The sequence below is a fragment of the Nuphar pumila genome, chromosome 1 (genome assembly GCF_984573655.1).
Source record: "Nuphar pumila chromosome 1, dmNupPumi1.hap1.1, whole genome shotgun sequence".
NCBI classification, from domain to species: Eukaryota; Viridiplantae; Streptophyta; class Magnoliopsida; order Nymphaeales; family Nymphaeaceae; genus Nuphar; species Nuphar pumila.
The window spans coordinates 180,778,338-180,801,895 of NC_143249.1; the positions used below are offsets into that span (position 1 = coordinate 180,778,338).

The 23,558-nt window shown below is 39.6% G+C and overlaps 2 protein-coding genes across 2 annotated transcripts in view; one reads left to right on the forward strand and one right to left on the reverse strand.

The window, feature by feature from the left end:
- Nucleotides 1-12,309: 12,309 nt before the first annotated feature.
- LOC149851525 (uncharacterized) lies at nucleotides 12,310-14,336 on the forward strand. Its single transcript, XM_090001056.1, has 2 exons — nucleotides 12,310-12,593; nucleotides 13,759-14,336. The coding sequence occupies exons 1-2, from the start codon at nucleotides 12,364-12,366 to the stop codon at nucleotides 14,171-14,173; spliced, it is 645 nt and encodes a 214-aa protein (XP_089857182.1). The 5' UTR covers nucleotides 12,310-12,363; the 3' UTR covers nucleotides 14,174-14,336.
- Nucleotides 14,337-14,386: 50 nt separating this feature from the next.
- SUVH4 (histone-lysine N-methyltransferase, H3 lysine-9 specific SUVH4-like protein) overlaps nucleotides 14,387-23,558 on the reverse strand; it is a 52,971-nt gene continuing 43,799 nt past the window's right edge. Inside the window, exons 15-16 of the mRNA XM_090001061.1 lie at nucleotides 21,650-21,886; nucleotides 14,387-14,833 (exon numbers count right to left, since the gene is read on the reverse strand). Of these exons, the coding sequence (XP_089857187.1) occupies nucleotides 14,720-14,833; nucleotides 21,650-21,886 (351 nt within the window). The 3' untranslated portion in view covers nucleotides 14,387-14,719. The remainder of the gene's footprint in view (nucleotides 14,834-21,649; nucleotides 21,887-23,558) is intronic.

Genomic DNA, 23,558 nt, shown 5'->3' on the forward strand with positions numbered 1-23,558 from the left:
TCTAAGTATACCTGGTTCAAGCTCAAATGTCATACCAGTAAGTGATTTTTTTTTTCAACAATTTTTAAGGGATAGTTATGCAAAATTGTGACTATGAAGGTCAAAATTTGCCCAAATTATCCACAAAGATATATTCTGAAGAACGAAAGAACGAGATCATTGTTGGAAACAGAAAAAGGAAAAAATAGATGGAGGATGACTTTGTGTGTGGCAGTCACATCCGAAACACATTCTCGGAAACCCTATTCAATCTATACTCAAAAGTCGGTTTGTATAAGGAGTTGTAGCAAGCACTCAAAAGTAAATATAAAACCAAGGATGCAAGAAATTTAAAGTTTTTGGTTAATAAGTTTATGAATTTTAATTTTTTTTACAATAAGTCATTGCTACCTCAAGTTCATGAGATACAGATTCTAGCTAATCAGATCAAGTTTGAGGGTATACACCTTGATGAATAATTCAAGGTGGTTGTAATCATTTGAAGACTTCTTTTGTATTTAAAAGATTATAAAAATAATTTCAAATACAAAATGAGGAGTTTACCTTAGAACAATTTCTTCAATATCCTAGAATTGAAGAGAAAGCTCAACCTCAAGATAAGAAAGATGAACTAAAAGAAGTTGGTGTTAAGATAAATATGTTTGAGCATAAGCCAAAGTTTAAACTTGGACTTATGAACACAAATAAGAAATTTAGAACTATTTCTAAGAAGAGAAATTTTATTTTCTACTATACTTGCCGTAAACTAGGTCACTATTTGAGAGAGTATCGACATAAAAAGAAAATACAAGGCAATAAGGCTAGTAAACCCGATGATAATATGATGAAAGTAGTGAGTGAGATATTTACGATCAATTCAAATAAAAAGTGATACATAAATTCTGGATCAATGATTCATTCATGCAATGACAGAAGTATCTTTAAAACATATGAAACTATAAGAGAAGATAATAAGATCATTATGAGAGATTCTCATGAAGCTAAGGTTCATGAAAAAGAAAGTGTGCAGTTTTGCTTTACCTTTGAAAATGCTTAACCCATCAAAATGTGTATCATGTACCCACTGTGAGGAAGAATCTTTTATTTGCCTAACTACTTATAACTCATGGTTTAAAGTTGTGAATGAATCTGACAATATTATATTATTGAATAACCATAAGTTTATAGGTAAAGGATACACCATTAAGAGATTGTTCAAGTTGAATTTGTTTAATAAAATTGATTCTACTTTTGTTTATGTCCTTGTATTATTTATAGCATGCTATATTATGACATGTTGATTATAAATTTTTGATAAGCCTGCGTAACTTAGTACTAATTCTTAAATATAAATTTAAACATGAAAGAAAACATGATATTTGCATTTAAGCCAATTTTGTGAAAAGACCTTTTTCAAGTATTGAAAGAAATTCAAAATTATATGGTTTAATACAAAGTGATGTGATGTGTGTGATTTGAAAAATACTCTCATGAGGGTAACATTCACTTTATAACTTTTATTAGTGATTTTTCAAAGTGTGCTTATGTTTATCTAATGAAAACAAAAGATTAATTGTTTAAAAAAATTTAAAATTTCAAAATAGGGGTTGAAAATTTTTATAACAGCAAAATAAAGTTTATTAAATTTGATGCAGGTAAAGAATATCTTTCAAATGATTTGATCAAATTTTGTAAAATTTATGAATTATATATGCAAAATATTGGTCAAACGTAATGGTGTAGCTTAATATAAGAATAGGACTTTGGTATATATGGTTAATGTGATGCTTATAAGTTCTAGAATGGATTATAATCTATGGGGATGCATTATTTAGTTCTTGTCATATCTTAAATTGAGTTTTATATTTTGATTTGAACACTAGGAACTTTGATAAGGTAGAAAACCAAATTTAAGGTATTTAAAAATTTGGCGATGCATTTCATATATATATATATATATATATATATATATAGCTCCAAGCTCTCTCCTCTTTCCCATAATCTTTATTCTCTCTTGTTCTCTCTATATCATACGAGCTCTCTCTTCCTAGCAGCTCTTTTTGTCCCTCTTTGGCTGGTTCAGACCTTGACTTAGTTAAGGCTCTACTTAAGTCAAGCCTAAAGTCTAACCTAAGTTGAGAATAGGTCTACCTAATCTAGTCGAGGGTTAGCACATTAATGCATGCCTCTCAACACACCTGGTTCAAGCTCAATTGTCATACCACAGAGTGATTTTGTCCCCAATTGTTAAGTTGCAACATGGGTATGATAAGTGATAACCCCTAACAATGTAACTTACCTAAACCTGACAGACCATATATATTTAAAGTCTTCAATAAATGTCATACTTAGATTTGAATTAAAACTTGATATTGTTGATTTTTGTTAAGATGTGTCAAATTTTTAAACCTGGTTTTGTTTTGGATAATCTAAGGAAACCCCATAATCACCAACTGCACATTGGCTGGCCTCGGGTTGGTAAAACCCTTGAGGTCCTGCCTGGAGAGCTTCAACCTTGTGGCAAGGGATGTCACCTGTGGGTTTTGAACTCGTGACATCCTGTCAACTTGGTGACATTCACAAGTCACCCCTACCAGATGAGTGGTGTCCTTGTGGGCGTTTTAGACCTGATTGAAGTTAAGAAAAATCCGCACTTAACCCAAACAAGAGCCATGCCATTTTCACCCCTATATTTAAACATGAAGTTGTGAAAAGTAGAAAATATTGAGAAGCTTTGGCAGATTTGTTTGAACCCAAAAATCGTTCAAGAGGAAGGGCATTTTCAATTTAAAAAAAAGGAAAAAGAGCAATTTATTACAAAAAGTTGCTTAACTTTCAACTCTTTAAAAGGTGCCTAATGTTTAGGTTATTATGGTTAAATACTTTTAGAATTTATGTTTAAAAACAAGCTTCTCTTTGGTCGATCAAACAAAGTGACTAAGATGCCCTCATTATTGATTTCTTTAAAATAAAATAAAAAACATAAGATGATATAAAATGAGTTGTTTTATCAAAAGGACCTAAATGACATTTTACACCTCAAGCAGGTATTTGAAATGCATTCAGAAAAAATAGATGGTTGATATGAGGACCTAAATATTAGGTGATTTTTTTTTCTATATCACTCAAAAAATGTGGAAATGTGAAAAGAGATCTAAAAGATTTGTCTCCAAGATCAACTCTTTGAGTGATAGCCATGTCAATGTATGGGATACTTGCTGCTGGCCAACGTTCCCCTTAAGGTTATACACCAATAAACTCAGCGAGTGAGATGATTTTTCTTTGATTATCGAGAAAAAAAAAAGATGAAAAAACGTTCAGTTTTCATGGGAATCTGAATATAGATATAGTAGAAAGTACCAATGCAGATCTTAATCCAAATATGGAAAAGTCTGATGATGTGCCGATCCAAAAAAACATGTGGATCTTAATTTGAGTTGTTCCATATCCTAGAATAAGATGTCAGATTCAGCTCAGAGGTACGACCCAGTCCAGTCCAGTTGCACCACTTACTAGGTCCAAAAGTGCATGTTCAGATCTGGAAGTGTCCAAATACAGGCCCGGGCAATCAAGCTTGGGGAGATGGGTATCCAAACAAATCCGGCCAGTTTCTGAGTGCCCCAAACTTCTACAAACCGGATATTTCAGGACCAAACTTTTGGTTGAAACTGTCATATAAAGACCTGCACTTAATTGGATGGTTAAATCCTTTTAAACTGTAGACTAGAAATGTGGTGTTTTGCTCATTTTATTATGCAATAAGGGTCGTTTAGATGCATAAGACACAGTTAACCTGAGTTAATCCAACTGAGGTCTCCATTTAACATTTCAGGGAAAAGTTGTCCCTGAAATGACTTTTTACCAATAATGGGACGGCCAGGTTTTTGGAAAATTTTCCTTTTTAATAATGACAAATAAGGAAACATTTACCTGTCTGACTGAATTTTAATGAAACCATCTTCTTTATTCTAAAAAATAAATAAATAATTAGAAAACAAACTTTTCATAAGTACCTTCCTTATTTGGATCCTTTGGAGACAATATACCCTAGTTGGTCACATAGAAGCCTATAAATTCATGCCATCCTTCCATGTTTTACAGATAATCTTCATTACAACTACTAGGCCTCTATCTCTTATACAGGATGCTGCCTGTGGTGTTATTTCTTTTGCTCTCTTTTCATGGCACCAAGGCTGCTGACCCAGTTGGGGTCCTACCCTATGAGATCCCTTCAAATTGCAGAGAGCCCAATGAGTGCCCTCCATACAAAGTTGTGGCATATATCAAGGACAAGGACTTGGAGATAAGGCAGTGTATGGGCTTCCTCTCAACCTATCAATGGCACCTTTGTAGTTGCATCATTCATAGGCTACGCCAAGTAAAACACATATTTCTTATTGAAATTTATATCTATTTTTTCTTGGAAAAAAAAGGGGGGTAAAAAAGATCTGATATTGGTGCTAGTTGCAGCATGAGGGTTTCATGTGCATGCAGTGGCAGTGAGTGTACATCTCCATATCTATGTCATAGGGACACGCCATTTTAGGTCTCATCTTTGGGGATGCAACACAATACCGGAATTCCACGTATCATGTAACAATAATACTTTTATATAAATTTTAATATTTTAAATAATATTTTCCAAAAAATTATATGTATTTGTATACAATGATTTGTAATGTATCCAATAATTTGTAACCTATCATGATATTATCACGATCTTTATTATTTTTGCATTTTAAAGGTTTTTTTGCAAATATTTATTTTTTTCATATATTGGCAATCTATGAACGTATCGAGATTTTCCTGATATTTTCTTGAGAAAAACAAAAAAATGTTCAATTTATCACGAGATTTCCCCTAAGCCAACAAAATCCTGAGAACAAGATTTGCAGATATTATAAGAGCTAACCTGATTGGTGGTTTCGGAGCTCCAATTTGGATCTGGACAATACTGTTAGGAAAATACTGAGTAAGATATATGATTAACCCCAATGGTTTGGTTTCTCCTATTGATTCCTACCAACTCTAACTATTTAAATTTGATTGGAATTTGTCCAAGTCTGATAATGATCTCATCTGGTATCTATAATTCATGAATTTTTCTATGGATCTGGGTCCAATATTTGGATTTGATTTGGAGAAATAGACTTCAGCTAAATTCTGGATCTGGATCCAGCAAGCCCATATCCTGATTGGTCTGATATGGACCAGTCCCAATAAACTATCTACCCCTACCAGAGGTCCATAGCAGGGGAAGAGGGGCCGGTTGCCTACAGTATGGCCTCTTTTATGTTTATTTGGGAATTTACTGCATCGTATATCTGGAGAGTCCGGATCGGGAGCAATATGATTGCACAAAAAATTGTGCATTAAGCCCCCATCACCCTCCATCAGCTCTTGGTCCCACACCTGATAGGCCGGTCCCCAAGATGGAGGGTGACCAGGTGCTTAATGCACAAATATTTGTGCAATCATATTGCACCTGATCTTTTTACTATATCTGCAGGATCGAAAAATAGAAATTTCTATATAATAAACTACTTTATGTGGTACCAACGGGGCTCAGCTTGTTTGGTAGGAGCTGTTAGTAAACATCACCATGTGTTGGGAGGTTGCAAGTTCAAAACCCAATGGTAAGTTGTGTAACTGGTGGGGGTCTGCCTAAACCCCCCTTGCTTATAAAAAAAAACTACTTTATATGTTACATAGTTAACATGCTTGATTTCACTCCTATAAATATAGGATAAAGTTCAAAACCCACTGGTGTGCTGTGTAACTGGTGGGGATCTGCCTAACCCTAGCTTGCCTATGAAAAAAATACTATTTATATGGTATGACTTTTTTGAGAGAGAAAGTAAACTCAATTTTATTAAGTAGAAAGAACCCAGGGAGATGAGGTATCGACCCCCAATTTTACAAGTAGATCACTCTTATCAAAAAACTATTTTATATGTTACATAGTTAACATGCTTGATTTCACTCCTATAAATATAGGATAAAGTTCAAAACCCACTGGTGTGCTGTGTAACTGGTGGGGGTCTGCCTAACCCTAGCTTGCCTATGAAAAAAATACTATTTATATGGTATGACTTTTTTGAGAGAGAAAGTAAACTCACTTTTATTAAGTAGAAAGAACCCAGGGAGATGAGGTATCGACCCCCAATTTTACAAGTAGATCACTCTTATCAATATTGATACTGTGGATGCTTGATTTCTCTAGTAAAACTCTGCATATTTTGTGTGATATCTATACATTATGTTTTTAATCTAAACAGGTTAAAATTTCTCTCTTTCTCTCTCTCTCTCTTTCTCTGCATGGAGCAGTTTGCAAATCCAAACATGTCTATCCATGTCGCACGAGTATGAGCATTTTTTGTAGTTTTTTTTGCAAATCTAACCCACAGATGTATTTGGTATGGTTCATTTGCGAAGATTTGATACTTGAAATCGTATTTTTGCGCAAACATAAGATTCTTTAAGGCTTGAATTATGAAAATTTAATACATTGATTTTCAAGCCCCATAAAAACCTGCTCACATGTAGTAATCGAACGATCCAAAAGCCAATTCCTATGACAAGTTGAAGTTGATGGGCCATGGCTGGTCGTCGATAAGCCAAAAGCTGTAGATCAAAATCTTGGCCCAAGACCAAATGAAATGGGCTGGAGCATGGGTATCCCAGCCTGATTCTGCTCTCCCCCAGCATAACAGGTCCAGGTCCATAATTGGATCTTGATCCAACTCATTAACCTGAGTGATGACCTGATTAATGTAGATTTTTTTTCCTAACCTCTTATCACTGACAACAATATAGTTGGCCACCACGGATTGGTAAAACCTTTGAGATCTCTCCTGCATGCCCTACTATGCAGCTTCAAGGGGCCCCTTTCCCATTTTTTAAACTCATGGCATCCTGTCTATACTTAACATTTACAAGTAGTTCTACCAGATGAACCGAGTCCTAATTGTGGAAGAGACAATGGATCTTCTTTAGAGAAATTTCAACAAGGCACCTAAGGTTTGGGCATTAATAAAAAAAGACACATAAGTTTTGGAAAATTTTGAGAATACTATCGTGATTAATTAAAAAGACCTTAGAGTTTAATACGGTGGAGTTTGTTCTTAAATGTGATTTGAATTACCATTTTGCCCTCACCTAAAAATGCATCTAAAGAAGATAGGTATCTTTGAAGGGTTAACTAGTAAATTAACTCTCTTAATTAAAGGGTCGATGCTTGCAACATGCACACACATAGTGATGCACGATTTATAGTGGTTCAGTCTAACGTGACCTATGCTCACGGTAGAACTTGTCTCTCTAAGCTTCATATACCCGAGAGGAGATGTCTCGCTTGTTTATATAGATTTTCAAGAGTCACAATGTGTGAAGAATTATCCAAATATAATGAGTTTTATTGGCATACATAATCCTTTTGATTACAAACATGCTTGGATTTAGAGTCCTCTTTACGGTGTCCTTGCAAAGAATGAGTCATTGCTTTGAACAACTACTAAGATAGAGGTCTTGAATGAATCTTTCTTCCTTCTTGGACTATACATTCATTCCAACCTGTGGATCCAATTGAGGGAATCCAATTCAATGTCATTTGGGTTTAGACCCGAATCCGGATTTGTCTTCACACTTAACCCATCTTGAGATAGTTATAACCTAGGTTAAATGATACAAGTTTGTTTTTTATTAGCGGTGCGCCTTTTTAAAATTTTCTAAAACTTGTGTGTGTGTTTTATTAATACACAAATTTTAGGTTCGGTTTTGAAAATTTCCTCTTTTTTTTAGCAAACACTAAAAAGGCACGTTAGCAAGTTAGTATAGCTTGCATTTTCAACATTTATACAAGGTTTTAAGTTCTTATTGGGCCATAAATTTGGCATCATGCCTTTTCTCCTACTTTGATGGGGAACAAGGACCGCAATGTAACGATCCCAATGACTATACCAATTTTGATAGAAGCTTCACCTTCGTCAACAGACATTGCCACTTACACCCTTAACTTCTAAATACCAAAGAAGTACCAACTGAGGCCACCAAATTCTAAAGAAGTACATATCGTCCGGTGGCTGGCCGGCTGTTACGCAGCAGTTAGGCAATTTGGAGGGTTCGCCGATGACAAAGAGGTTCCAATGGAAGTCGACACACTGAAAAAGAGTATGAAGGGCAGCCCTTGGCAAGGACAGATCAATTCTAACCAAGGTTGTTAAATGCGATGAGGCGAAGCAAGGCGTTGAGCATGTTATGAAGCGAGGCGTAAGCCTCGAGGCGTTGAAGCGTAAGCTTCATGATCAAAATAATAAAATATATAATATTAATAAAATAACACTGGTAAATGGTTTTTTAATATAAATATACATATATGAGTTTGTTTGATGGTTGATTTAGTAAATATAAGGTTTTTGAAGGACTTGAAAAATAAATAGCTCCCAATTTTTTTAAATTATAAGCTTGAATTTGTTTCCATCAAAAACGGCCTAAACAAAAAAAAATCTTAGTGATGCATATAAATATTTTTTTCTTGGACATATCAAATGCATACATATAGAACTATCATGAAACTATAGTTTTTCAGCAATGCACTTTGCGCACATCTCTTACTTATATACAGCCAGGTATATGTAAATTTAAGTTAGTTATACTAATGCAAGATTTTTAGTGGTTTACCACCATGCAATTAGTCGGGAGCTATTAATGCTATTGAAACTTGCATCAAACATTTAGCTGAAATCATAGTGAGGGCAATCCAAACAGTGATATATTTGCAATTATTTTAGATAATTATGTATTCAAAGCAATTCCAGAACGCTTCAGGTACTGAGGGTGTGCCTCGCCTGTGAGGCGTACGCTTCAAGTACTGAGGAGTAAGCCTCTCACAACACTGATTCTAACTATAGCATTGCAAGCTAAGACTCTCCCCTCAAGCAAGGCGATCGAGTCAATGAAGTCATGTTTCTTTTTTATGCATAGCTATTTGTCCACGAGAAACCATCCAAATTTTTAATTGTGATTAGTAATAATTTCATGGGGTTAAGTACCTTGGATATAGTCTTTAGACCATAGTAACCAGGAAATGAAATGGATCAGAGCGAAGCGAGATAAGGTTATGAAACAATTATGCAAGTGCTTAAAATAATGAAAAGCAAACATATATAAACCAATATGAAGTGTGGGCAAAAACAGTTAAGAAATACCACCGAGGTGGTATCCCATGTGGTAAGCGGGGTCCTGTGTCATGCTGAAGCCCAGGTTCGAATCCATCTGCCACATGGGGCTTAAGAGATAAACTGTAGCGGTCTTCCTAACCCCAGCTTGACTTAGAAAAAAACAACAGCAATTAAGAAATCATGTGAACACAAACATAAACTAACATGAAAAACATAAAAAGTGAGGTAAAAGTAGGTGAAAAGTGATAAGTTAAGCGAATCTATTTGAGAAACAAAGAAGCAGGCTTCCCACTAAATGGAATCGAGTTTCTCATCCTTCTTTCGAAAAAGTGAGTTTCTTGCATCCGAAGCGAGCTTTCGAGGAAACAAGATTTCTCGTGTAGCAAGAAGTTGCTGGTAACCAAGGGGGGGGGGGTCAATTGTTTGGTAGGAGCACCTAGTGCAAGTCACCTTGTTTTGGGAGGTCGCAAGTTCGAATCCCAATGGTATCATTGTATAACTGGTAGGGGTCTGCCTAACCCCAGATTGCCTTTCAAAAAAAAGGAAACTCTTGGTAACTCTGCTCTCGTCCACATTGCTCACCACTACTTTTGTTATATGTACATCTTATTTCTGAAACGTATTACTATAGTTGGAGTTGATTTGTTAACCGTATAGGACATCCACATTCATCTATATGGAGAGGCAACATCTGTTGGATCATTTTTCAGATCACACAGTTTCACAATCGTCATCATGATATAAAACACGAAATAAATCAAGAAATACAACAGTGTAAATAACATGATTAACAGACGACCGAAACAGTAACAGGGAGCAAGCATGGCATTTTTCGCATCAGACCAAAATCCAGACGTAAGCATATAAACAAACACAGGCACAGAACATAAAGAAAACAACATGCACATGTTTAGAATATGCAGCAGGCTAAGGCGTACGAAAGTACTCCCCTTAGAGAAGATTCGCCCCCACATACTGTGCAGATCAGGGTCCGGCGTCCTTCCCCCAGGATACAATAGCCACGACGAACCGAACGGTGCACTCTGGCGGATCGTCCTTCGAAAACAGTCTCTTCGAACCAAGGTTGCAGAACAACCCCTTTCGGGACAACTCACAGGAAAGAGAAAGAGAGAGTAACAGGAGAGATGGGAAAAACGCAGAGCTCTTCTTCAGAATTCGTCTGTCTCAGTCACCCCGTAACCCCACCCCTGACCACGCTTTTATAACCCACGAACGGTTATGAAACGTGGAAGGAGCCCGTTACGGAATCCGAGGGGACGTGATCCGTTAACGGTCTTCGAAAGATCGAGACCCGTTACGGAATCCGAAGCGTCATAACGGGCACGGAATACGAGGAGTCGTGACCCGTTATCCATTCCCATAACCCGTTACCGAATCCAAATCCAAAGAAACTTTGGGCAAAAAGATACTTGTCTTGATTGGATATGGCCCTAAAGGGCCAATTACCCGAACCCGAACCGGCGGGCGGGCGCGGGCACGCGCGTGTGTGTGTGGTGGTCATCCCACTCTATTGTTCTCAAGAACAAGTGTATGAGTTCTCAAGTGGCTTATAAACCCCACAGAAAACTCAAGCACAAGCAATGTGGGACTATTCCACCTCATCAAGACCACCTCTTTCAAAACAGCTCAGTTTCTCCTTTGAATTCTCTCTATCATCCTTCTTACACCTAACAACATCCACGTACATTTTTTTTTTACTCAGAGAAACCGCTCCAGCCACAAAGACCTAGCTGCATTGGCTCAGCCTGCCATACTTACAGTCATTGCCCATGTTGGCATAAAACTTCGAGGACTTACCCCTCGACCTCATGGAGCTGCAAAGCTTCAACTCACACAGGAGGATGACGCCTATGGGATTTGAACCTAGACGGTCCATCAAACAGTCTAGGCCCCATCCCACTATGCCAAACACCTTGGGTCAACATCCACATACATGAAGGTGGTTGCATGCTTATCTGCTACACTTTATGAAGAACCCTCTTGGCCACTTGCAATTAGAGGGCCCAACATCAACTTCAATGTGAATAAATGGATGGACGCCTAGGATACGTTGACTCTCTTAGAAAATTATTAATGGATGACAAGAGTTAGTACTTGATAGATAAGTCGAACCACATACATTTCACCAAGGCATAATCACGTTAATGCACTTGCAACCACAAGTTGATAAATTTCCCATACAAATTCTTTTGAGAATATGAGGGGTGTTAAACTTAGGTAGGAACCATGATACAAGGACTGCAAAGGCAAGGTCATACTAGAACCTTCTTTAATGAAACTCTTATTAAATATATAATACACTGACCAGGAGGTGAGGAATCACCCCATTGACATAAAAAAACAGGAGACAAGAGCCTTCTTAACTTAATTGCAATCCAAGAAATCTTTTGACTGAACCAGTGAATCTCCATGCTCACATGATTAGCAATGGAGGAAATTACTTGGTGTTAACAGCTCTATTGGGGCAGTTAATGGTACAGGTATCCGACTGATGGGGGTGTACCCAAACTTGTCCAAAATAACTAGTTGCCAATTTCTGGATCGGGTTTGGTTTGTCTAGGGTAAAAAAAATGAAATCCCAAACTTTAATCCAAATAGTTTAAAGAGTTTATATTCATTAAAAATACATATGAAATAGGCCGGTCAGGTCGGATATCCAATAAAAATCATAACCCAAACTCTGCCTGCATATTACTTGGGTCAATTCAGGAGGCCCCAGAAAATATTGTAGTGATTTTTTATGCCTACATCCACGTTTTCAGGTCAGGCACCTGGTACAAACCCGACCCATTGACCGCCCTAGCAGTGAGTGATACTAGGATTGGAACCAACCAAATTGAGTCCAACCCAGTCTATCTAGTTCCCCAGTTTCTTCAGTTCTCATGAGGCTATCATGCATGTACCTAACTCAACTGAGATTAGTGACAGTGAGTCAAACTATGAGTGGAGAGCTAAACATCATGCCAACCACAACTTGAAACAGTATACGCTGGTACAAATGCATCCACAAGTATTGCTTTAGACATTCTTTTAAAAAAAAATATTGCTTTAGACAAGAAGAAAAAAGAAAAAAGGAACAATCTGGCACCACAGGCAGCCATCACTTTGGTCTATATATACACTTTACTTTCTCATGTTCTGACATAGTTGGCAATAGAAAACCAGGTTTTCCCATCTCACCACCATGCTCACTCTGCTCCTTTTTCTCCTTTCTATCCATTGTGCTACAGGCACTGGTGCTGTTTCACCCTATGAGACCCCCACAAACTGCAAGTCCCTTGAGTGTCCTTTGTATGATGTTGTGGCACGTCAAAATGAGTTTGAGATAAGGCGTTACAAGGCCCCTGTATGGGTGTCTACACAATTTATCAACACTACCTCCTACACTCAAGCAACCAATGAAGGCTTCGGCACGTAAGTAAAGAGCATTCTATTTTACAGAGGCATTTCCCTTTATCCCAAAGTTTCTTTTTGGAGTTATAATCCGAAGAAACCGCACAGGGGACGAAGACCTGATCATGTTGGCTCAGCCTATCATACATACGGTCGCCGTGCCGACAGCGTAAAACTCCGAGGCTAGGACCCCTGTTCCCGGGGCCTACGCTACGCATTGGCTTACGCAGAAGGACGATGCCCATGAGAATGAAACCTTGATTGCCCGTCTAGCAGCCAAGGCCCCACCCCACTACGCCAACCCCCCTTGGGGCTTATCCCAAAGTTTCTAATAACAAATTTCTATAGTATGTGCTGGTTCTAGCATGATATAGATTCTTGCTGCATCAATGCAGATTCAGATACATTGCCTGTGTGTGTAAGTACTAAATCCTACATGGATGGATATAGCACAACCTGGTCCGAATTTGAACCCTGTCCCAGGTAGTGTTGCCAATACTGTCCATCATTGCCGCCCGAGCGGCAGCGTGCTTGTGGAGAAGGAGCTGGCCTCATCGTCTCAGGATGGAACACTCCCACCTGGTATATGGGTGCCATTAACTAGTGGGCTCCATAAGGGCTTGAGTGTCGCTGACCCCACCCAGGATTACCTTGCAGGGGGGTCGGGCCATTAAGTGACCCGGTTCTTGGCATGAGTTTCTCATCATCAACAAAAAAAAAATACTGTCCATCACTGGGTTGGAGCCATATCCATCATTGGTGTACCATAGGTGATTGATCCACAACTGCTCCGGAGTATGGCTGCATGGGTCTGATATGGGCTCCATCATGATTGACGGTTTCTGAAAAGTGTGTTGCTTTATGGATCCAGATATGACTCAAATACCATAGTAGAGTTACGGATCCAGTCATAATCCGAATCCAGTTGGTACTGAATCTGATGAAAATTGCATGAAAAATGAAATGTTTTCAAAGTAAGTTTTTTCGAAAATGTCATGCTTTTTAACAGCAAATTAACAGCTATCAAAACTATCGCCGTAAAATCCTAATACTTACAAAATATTTGTGATATTTGTACTATGGGTTAAACCGCCGCTATAGCAGGAATGGATCCAAACCTATCTGCATGAAAGCCATATTCTGCAGAGGAGTTTAAGCTAAGCTTTCTTCCTCCTTTTCGTGCCAGGCTTTTCTCTTACATCCAAGGGAACAACAGAGGCAATGTAAAGATAAAGATGACTGCCCCACTTCTGACCCAAGTCCTTCCATCAACTGGCCCCTTCTGCAACTCTTCATTCGTCGTCAGCTTCTATGTGCCCCACAAGTACCAGACAAGTGCACCATTGTCTGCATATGTCCGCACTGTTAGGTGGCCACAAGGCCGTTACGCTGCTGTCAGGCGGTTCGGAGGCTTCATGAACGATGTGAACATTCCCATGGAAGCAGCTGCACTGAGAAAAAGCCTGGAGGGTACCCCTTGGGCCTCTGCTGCTATGCCTAGAGGGAAGACCCCTTCAGTGTATTGGGTTGCAGGATACAATTCTCCTTTTGAATACCAGAATCGAGTAAATGAAGTCATGTTCATATTCGATAAACATTGATATCAAAATATGCAGATAGTGGCAAATCAATTCCAAAGACTGAAGATCATGCTTGTGATGTTTATTAGGTGCATTCTGTTACTTTAAGGTAGGGTATGGGTGTTTATGGGCGTAAGGCTTTTTCAATCCAGAATACATGATCTATAGCAGCACTTATCTAAAATATTTGCAACAAAAAAGTGTGTGTGTGTGTGTGTGTGTGTGTGTGTGAGAGAGAGAGAGATTGTTTATCATTTCATATGAAATATTGTCATATACAAGATGAGGGGGTTAACTACTCAAACCAACTGTTTTTCATGTCCAGAGTTAATCCAAATGAGCAGTCATGTGAACCCCATTTGAATAAGAAATTGAAACAACAATATCCCACCCTAAATATAAGGGGTGTGGGACAGAAAAGATACAGAAATGGTTCTCTCATGAGCGCCTTTACAACCAAATATCCTGTTCCCAAACATATCTTGCACAAATGGATGGAAATGGGAGAGGTTGAGTACAAAACAACAGACCAAAAAAAGATGTATGGTATATGCCATGCCATTCTGGCTAATACAAACGCTTCCTACATTCAGAAGTTCCACAATAGCACATCATCTTCTTTACTCTACCATCAGGCCCAACAACGCTATCAAGCAGATAGTTGTAGTCATAAGTCAGCTCCTGCAGAAGAACCGGATTAGTACACACAAAGCTGCCGGAGGCACTCTATTATTTGCAATATAATCAAAGCGATTCTGTTCCTTAGTATTGTGTTGGTGTTAGAATATAAAAAATTGAACTGTTTATACAAATGATGGCGCAGCATACAAGTCTATAATTAACAGCAGTTTATATATATATATATATATATATATATATATATATATATATATATATATATATATATATATATATATATAATTCTTTAAAAAACAATTATACCAATGAGAATATTGCGTGAAAAAACTCGCATACACAAACTCATTTGACGGCGAATTGAATGGCATGTGTGATGATTTACACTTCCGCAACACTCATATTTTCTTAGTGATACTCATCTGTTTGTTAGCAACACTCATTTATTGGCACAAGCATTTATTTTTTTGTTAGCAACAAAATGAGTGTCAATAACAAAAAGAATGAATATTGATAACAAATAAATCACTGTTTGTGCCAAAAAATGACTGTCGCTAACATGTGCCAAAAAATGTGTTTCTAACAAAAAAATGACTTCTTGGTGCCAAGAAATTACTGTCATTAACAAAACATGGCTATACATCTGAAAAGAATAAGTGTCGCTGATAAAAATGTGTGCCGCTAAAACAAATGACCGATTGTGCAAAACAAAAGAATCTCCGAAAGAAAAATCACTGCTTGTGCAAAAAAAAGTGTTGCTAACGAAAAATGACTGCTTGTGCCAAAAAAATGATTGCCGCTAACAAAAAATGAATGTTGCTAAAAGAAAGTGATTGTCGTTAAGGAAAATGTAAAAGCCCGTTGAAAAAAAAATTTGTTATCAGTTGAGTCCGGACCTAGACCTGGATTCCCGAAGGTTTGAGGGAACCTGCGTCTTCTAAAAGACGCAGGCGCCTCGGGCGAGGGGTAGAAACCCTCGCCCCTTCTCTCTCCTCTCCCGTCTCCGGCCGCCTTCTGGCAAACGCCGACGATCGAAGCCACCGGCGACTTCAATGCATCGACGACCTCCCCGTCGCCGGCAATCGTGGTTGTCGGCCATCTCCCCCTTCGAGCTGGCGTCGGCAACCCGCCGTCGGCCACCATCGTCTCCCTCATTTTTTGCAACGATCGGTGACCCCCGGCGATCGCGTTGACGGCTTCCGAGCTTCGTTAACACATCGTTTCCTCTTGTCCGACCATCGGTTGAGCCAAAGTCTCAGATCTCGTTGTTTCCTCCCTTTCCTCTGCAGACGCCGACGATCGGAGCTATCGGCGACCTCCGTGCGTCAGCAACCTCTGAGCGTCGACAATCATCGAGCGTTGGTGACCCTCCACCGTCGTCGACCCCTTCCGTTCCCGATCTCTTTGATCACCATTGTTGCTTTGCTCATCCTCTACGGCACATCCAGCCATCGCCACTCGTGATCGGCGACGTCGCCGTCTCTCTTCCCCCTTTCGTCTCTCCCGTTGTTAAAATGTATCATTCGACAATTGTAATATTATATATATTTTATATATATAAAGGATAATACATATTCATATATGGTATATATGCATATGTATTATCCTAATTATATATATTTATCTATTTATAGGCATAGGGGTAGTTTAGACATTTCATAGTTTTTACGCATATTCCATTTGGAATATGTTTGTAATTTTATTTTTAATTTTCTTTTTTATTTTACCCTTTTTTGTGGTTTGCGCCACCTAGGGAGGCTCCCCAAAGAGTCGTTGGGGAGCCCCCAACGGTCACAAATGTGACCGTTGGGGGGCTCCCAACGACTCCTTTGGGAGCACCCTTGGTGGCCCCTCTCTTGTGTTATAAATAGGGGCCTCCCCCTTTGTATTCTTTACTCCTTGGAGGAGCTTATGCTCCATTGTATAGGGTTTTACCCTCTTTCTTCAATAATATTCAACTTATGACTTTATGTCATATTTACCCCTTTTATGGGTTTATGTATTAGCACATGATGTGCTTGTGTTGTTCCCTTGAGTGGGTATATTCGCACTTAATGTGCATGTGTATGGGTTCATTATCGAACCTAAAGTATTCAAAGTCACTTTCTAACACTCGTCTCCTCTCGTCGACAGCGACCGCTGTCCCCGACGACCACTGTCGCCGATGACCACCCGCCGCCAGTCATCACAACTTCCTCTGCGGCCACCGACGATCAGAGCTGTCGACATGTAGCCGACTCCCCTTCCACCTTCCGTCCAGTCGTCGGTTGCGTCAGAGCCCAGGACACCAGAGTTTTTGACTCGTCGCCACCCTTGCCGAGGCAGCTCAGCCGACATTCGCTGCTGCTCTCGACTGTGGTCGCGTTTTGGAATCGCTCACCGGCGACATCCCCCATTGCTGTGGTCTCCCGAGGTAAACCCTCCCCTCTTCTTCTTTTCCTTTGTGAGGGGTTGGCCGACAGAAGGTTGAGCCCCCTGTCGTCACCTCTTGTCGGTAGGTTGTTACCCCCTGCCTTTTTTGCAGTCGATCGACAGGGGGGGTCGCCCCCCCTGCCTTGTGTTTCTCGATAGGGGGTGAGGTCCCCCTGCCTTTGTTTTGCTTCTCGACAGGTGGCTTCGCCAACCTGCCTTCTTTTGTTGCCCGACAGGGGGCGAGGCCTTCCCAGCCTTTGCTTTGTTTTTCAGTAGGGGGCTTCGCCCCCTGCCTTCAATTGTTTTCCCGGCAGGGGGCGGAGGCCCCCCTGCCTCCTTTGGTTTCCCAACAGGGGGGAAGTCCCCGTGCTTTCCTGTTTTCGAGCAAGGGGCAAGGCCCTTGCCCCTGCACCTCGTTTGTTCTCTGGCAAGGAGCTTTACCCCCTGCCTTGTTCTTGTTGTCGGCAAGGGCCTGCGTTTCCCGCAGGGGGGTTGCACCCCCTGTCTTGATTCGTGTTCCGACATGTTTCCCCCTGTCTTCTTGTGGCAGGGAGCCTCTACTCCCTTCCCTGTCTTTCTTTGTTCTGGCAGGGAGCCCCTACTCCCTGCCTCTGTTGCTTTTTGCCAGTACGGTTGAGTCCCATGCCTCTAGCACTGCAACCTGAGGGAGGGCCTGCTGCCTCTGTTGCTTCTCTGCAGGGAGCTGAGCTCCCTGTCGAGCCTCGTGTTTGGGGTCCGGTACCACTGCAGGTCTTACCGGACCCGCTTCTCATTTATATTACGTCATATACTAATGTTCTAAGCATCGCAGGTTGAACAGTGGATCCAGCTCGCCTTCGTGACTCGAGCTTGCGCTTACCTACGCCGCAGACATACGAGGACCCGCAACCCCTCAAGATAGGGGATTCTTGCGTAAAAGGACAATGAACAGATAAATGCTAAAATAAAGAAAGATAACTAAAAGATGATGATATATGTATACGTATAATATACATAATTATGTCTTTACATTCAAGGACGCGGTTTCGCGATCCTTGTCCTCTTTACTTTTCTTGCACTTTTCTTTCTGTTGTTGTCGCGCTATATGTGCTCAGGCTTTTAATTCATGATTTTACATTCAAGGACACGGTTTCGCGATTCTTGTCCTTATTACTTTTTTGTACTTTACTTGGTTGTTTCCCCGCGCTTTGCGTCATGGCATTTACTTGTATATGTATGACTTTTACTCCAGGATGCAATCTTGTTCCTCCTTTACGTTCCCGCACTTTACTTTCTGCATTTACCTTTGTTGTCCCACGTTTCATGTGCCATGGCCTTACTACTTGCTTTTGCTCTTCGTACCTTACTTTCTTGTCGCTGTCGTACTTGTTGTTGCACTTACTTTTTGTATGTGGTGTTCTGTCCTTACGTTGCTATCGCACTTTACACATAGGCTTTACTATTGCTTGTAAACTCATCTCTGTCTTATGCTCCTTTACTTGCTTACGCTTATCGTTTTATCGAGGTACGGCCTCATGCCACGCGAGTCACCTTTTGCACTTGCTTAGTGCCTCGCGAGTAACCTTTTGCACTTGCTTAGCTAGGGTACGATTTCATACCTCTCGAGTTGCTTATGTATTTGTTTGCTTGTGTGTTTCGATGGTCGAGGTATGATTGCATACCTCGTGTGTGGCTTGTATGTTTTACGCTCGAGGTGCAGATTCGCACATCGAGTCTTGCCCCTCGATTTGCCATTGTATTAGTATGTGCACGGGTTTGCCCCTTGTCGGCTTGCACTCCCTGAGTGCAACTTCGAGTGTATAGTGTATACTATTTCGCTTATTTGTTTTAAAAGACACTATGCACACTTATGCACTTTGGTTCTCCAAAAAATGACTTTGTAAGCACCAACCTATTTTCGAAACGTATAGTTTGGCAAAGTAGATTTTGAAAGCCTTTTACGAGATAGCAACTGAATCTCTCAAATTGATGCATTTAGAAAAAGTGTTTTACAACTTCAATTCGCGTATCCAATACGACTCGAATAACCCTGTTTAGGGGCATGTGCACGAGTTAGGCAAAGGTTCTACTAAAGAACCTATTAGATCGTTGTCACATCACCATTGATGCAAGACCCAGTTACTAGGTCTTCTGGTTCAACCAAGATAATTGGCGCACTTCTTTCTTTCGCGAGATTATTGTTGATGGATTGCATCTGAGAAACCCATACCCCTCTCATCGTGGTTGTATTGTTGAACAGGTACGTTGCATACTACGATGAGTAAGATGAGAGGTCTATGTCTACCTCGAACGTGCAATGGCATGTGTTTGAGATCACAAGAGTGATGTTTCTACCCTCACTATGTGTTGACCCCTCTCATCATGGTTGTACTTTTGAACAGGTATGTTGTGTACTGCGATGAGTAGGACAAGAGGTGTGTAGTTGCTTCGAACACGCAATGGTGCGTGTAATTCACATAATGATAACTATGCTCCTTCATAGGTAAGATGATCGACTGGGTCGAAAGACCAGAGCATGTAGAATGGGACGGCGATTAACAAACCCCCTGTCGTGCTCGTTCGGAGTGGTTCATCAAGAGAGAGGATAGATGGTACAAAACTCTTATGGACAGGCCATTAATTGCTATTACGGGCAAAGGTCTGACTTCCCCACTCATCGGAGGTTAGGGGAAATGTTTCAGGTCACTTCTGCAGAAGTTTGGACGCATCCATGGGCCTTTGTTTGTCTTTAGGGATTTAGTCTCTTGGTCATTGGTCGTTCCCTTAGGAGCGGACTTAGTGAGTCATTCGGGGTATAATAAAATACATAGTATAATGGACCCCCGAATCGATTTCGGTTGTTTCCACGTTTTTGCCTTGTGCGTACCCACAACGGCCTGCTCATAATGAAACAAGATATAACTCACACACATGATTATGAGATATGCGTGTTGTGACGTAAATTGATTGTTTGCTTGTTAGCTCGGTAGTTGGGTACGCTACTCGTTGAGCTATGTACGCCTGTCGAGGCGTTACACTAGTTGGTTAAACTGCTTACGCAGTTCTTTGCTAAGTAATAACTAGCTTCTCATACTAGTCAATTACTTATAATACTAGTATTATGCTAGTTGTTACATATTGTGATATCACTGCTACCGTATGATTGCACATAATGTGTAGCTTATGAATTTTTCGTGATGCAATAGCTTGTGCCTTACGATTAATGTAGTTACTTGCCGATAGACTGAATCATCTAATGGTAATTGTATATATTGTGAGCATTGTTACGAATGCTTGTTTTAGGCAGTTGCTTTGTTTGATTGTTGGATAGAGTTAGTCACTCTTCAACTATAGTATCTGTTGGATTGCTATAATTGCTTGTTTAGAACTATGGTCCCCACTGCTCTTGTATGTAGTTGTTTGCTTTAATAGAGCTTTGCTTACTCCACAACACGTTTTGTCAAATCTGCTAGTCTTGTTTTTTCTGCTTGATCGAGCGATTATCTTGCTGATTGCAGCATTTATTCTTTGTTGGCTTTTGCACCCCTACTAGTCTGTTGTGAGACTGACTCATTTCATTGGCAGGTGGTGAACAGGTTATACAGCTTGCGATGGCAGGATAACGTGATGCGTTCAAGGCGAGACCCCGTTCCTGACGTTGCGCTCCTGAGGACATTTTAATAAATGTATAAAGTTTCTTTGAAAACATCTTTTTTGATTAAAACTCTGGATTACTAAAATTGTATTACCAAAACGTTGTTCTTCTTTTCATTTCAATAAAATATATATTCGAAACGCAAATCTATTTGTAAGGAAAAGTTTTTGTTGCGTTGTAATGTGCCCAAGGTCTAGGGACGTGCTATTTCAAACATGATTTTTCGCTGAACTCCCGTTTCAAACTCTGATAAATAACCGATTTCAAAGCTTTCAACATTTCTCATAAAAGGTTTCGAGTCCACGATTTTTGGGCATTACAGAAAAACTGGGCCTCACCAACAAACAATGATGGAATGTGCCAAAAAATGAGTGTCGCTAACCAAAAAAGAATGTTGCTAGCAGAAAGTATGCATCGCTAACAAAAAAATTTGAATGTCACTTACAAAAAATGAATGCTTGTGCCAAAAAAAGTGTCACTAACAAAAAATGAATGTCGCTAACAAAAAAATGAGTGTGTGTTCCAATTAATGAGTGTCACTAACAAAAAAATGAGTCTCCAACAAAATATGAATGTCGCTAATGAAATGTCAGCAGAAGGATAAAATCATCACAAATGCCACCAAATTCACCCCCAAATGAGTTTGTGAGTATGCAAGGTATTTTGTGATATTAGGTGGCTACACTGAAATATTGTCATTTTCAAGGGTAGTATGGTCATTTTATGATTAAAAAAATCTCACTAAGATATGCAACAACAGAGATTTATGGAAATCACAAAGCAAAAATGGGCAAAGTTTACAATGTGAGAACTACCTGAAGAGGAGGTATATTGTCAGCTGCAAATAGCAGAACCCTTGCAAGTTTCATATCATGATGAGAGCTCAAAACACACTGAACAAAGAGATTTGGCTGACAACTGTGGTTGATGAATCTTGAAACATTGCCAATCGATCCAGCATCAAAACAATATTCTGGCATACTTTCTGATTTTTTTTCATCAGCCTTGTCTTGTGGAGCCGTAACATGCTTTGAGACATCCCCAAAACGCCTCTGTAGGAGAAAACAATCTGACCATCAGAATATAATAGTCGTACATTTATAAGAGAAGAGTAGAGTGCAAAAGCAAAATGATTTGATCATTTTCCACCATAATAGCACTAATTAATAAAGGGCATCCCATCATATTAAGTATGTGCATTCTACTTGCAGATTTTTACTTCCCAAGCCATTAAACCTGTAACTTGTGCAGATGAGTAGCCATAAAATCCCAAAGAATTCTTTGAAGTATAAATTTCAACTAAAAAAGAATCAAGTTGCAAAGAAACAGAGAAAAGACACAATCAAGTGCAACAAATTTTGGTAATCCAATGTTTTACTTCAGGCAGCCTTAATCGATCATATATTAACTGCAACATAATCAGATTGTAATCAGAACAGTCATATATGCATTACAGGAGAACTCACCAAGATTGAAGATTTCACTCATTCCGATTATAACAGATAAGGATTCAATTACAATCAGTCACATCCAAAATAGAATAGGATTGCAACTGCAACACAGAGACATACACACACACGCACATCCACACACATGCAAGATGATGCATGTATAGGATAAGCTGTTGGATTTTCATTCTTAATATGCCCAAGGGAATGACCTAAAAATCATGCCTGCACAAACTCAGTGACAAATTTCTAGCACTGCTTTCAACCTTGATTGTCAAAAAAATGGCGCCTAGATGCCGCCTACACAGCTAGGCGCAAGGCCACCACCGAGGTTTATGGGTCTAGGCGGTACATCCATGTTTTCCTGCCTAGGCCCCACCTATGAGGTGCGTAAGTTGTCCCCGCGTAGGCCACAGGGACATGGCTATCATTTTTTTTACTCTTTCCCATCTTTCGTTATCTTCTTCTTCCTGCCCCAAATGCTTTCTTTTTCTTCTGTTTTTTTCTTCTTATCTTTCTTTTCTTTTTTACCTTCGCATTTCTTTTTCTCCTAAATTTCTTCCTCTTCCTCTCACCCTCCACCTTCTCTTTTTGTTCCGCTTCCTGCTCTTCTTCTTCTTCTTCCGTTTTTCCCTTTTTTTTGTTTTTCCTTCTTTTTCCATTTCTTTCTTCTTCTTCCTCCTCTTGCCCCTCCACTTTATTTTTTTCTCTCTTCATCTTCTTTTTCTTTCTTGATGTTTTATTATTTTAGTTCTCCCTAGGCCAACTAATCCTACATAGGCCCAAACTAATCCGTTTAAGGGTCTCCTGCCAAGGCTCTTGTTAAGGAATGTCATATTACATATATTTGTGTTACCCTCATACTTGAGTACCTATGTATATTATTGCGGGGCATTTCTGAAACATAACATTAGAGGCTTTAGTAAACTAATTTTGTCCTCTTGTGTAACAAAGGGGTTGATTCCTATATGTTGTATTTTCTCATTCTTTTGAAGCTAATGAAGCCCCAACTCTTTTGACTGTTCTTTTTCTTGTCCAGTGCTTGAATTTTCATTGTGCAATAGATCCAACTAGCACTTTTGACAACTAACAATTTGACTCAACTACAAATGAAGTTAAACAATGAAGAGACAAAGATCAAGCCTCTCGGAACTAAACCTACTGAGGACAGAGTGCATGTACTAGCAAAACCTCATGGTTGAGGTGGATGACAACCACAAAAGGGAGGTCCACCATGAGGATATATGAGTGTGACAAGATGTAAAGGGAGTGTTAA

Excerpts from the sequence above, each read along its gene's own strand:
- LOC149851525 (XM_090001056.1), top strand. The coding sequence starts at position 12,364 with ATGCTCACTCTGCTCCTTTTTCTCCTTTCTATCCATTGTGCTACAGGC. Across the intron at positions 12,594-13,758 it reads ACCAATGAAGGCTTCGGCAC|GCTTTTCTCTTACATCCAAG; the intron begins GTAAGTAAAGAG and ends TTTTCGTGCCAG.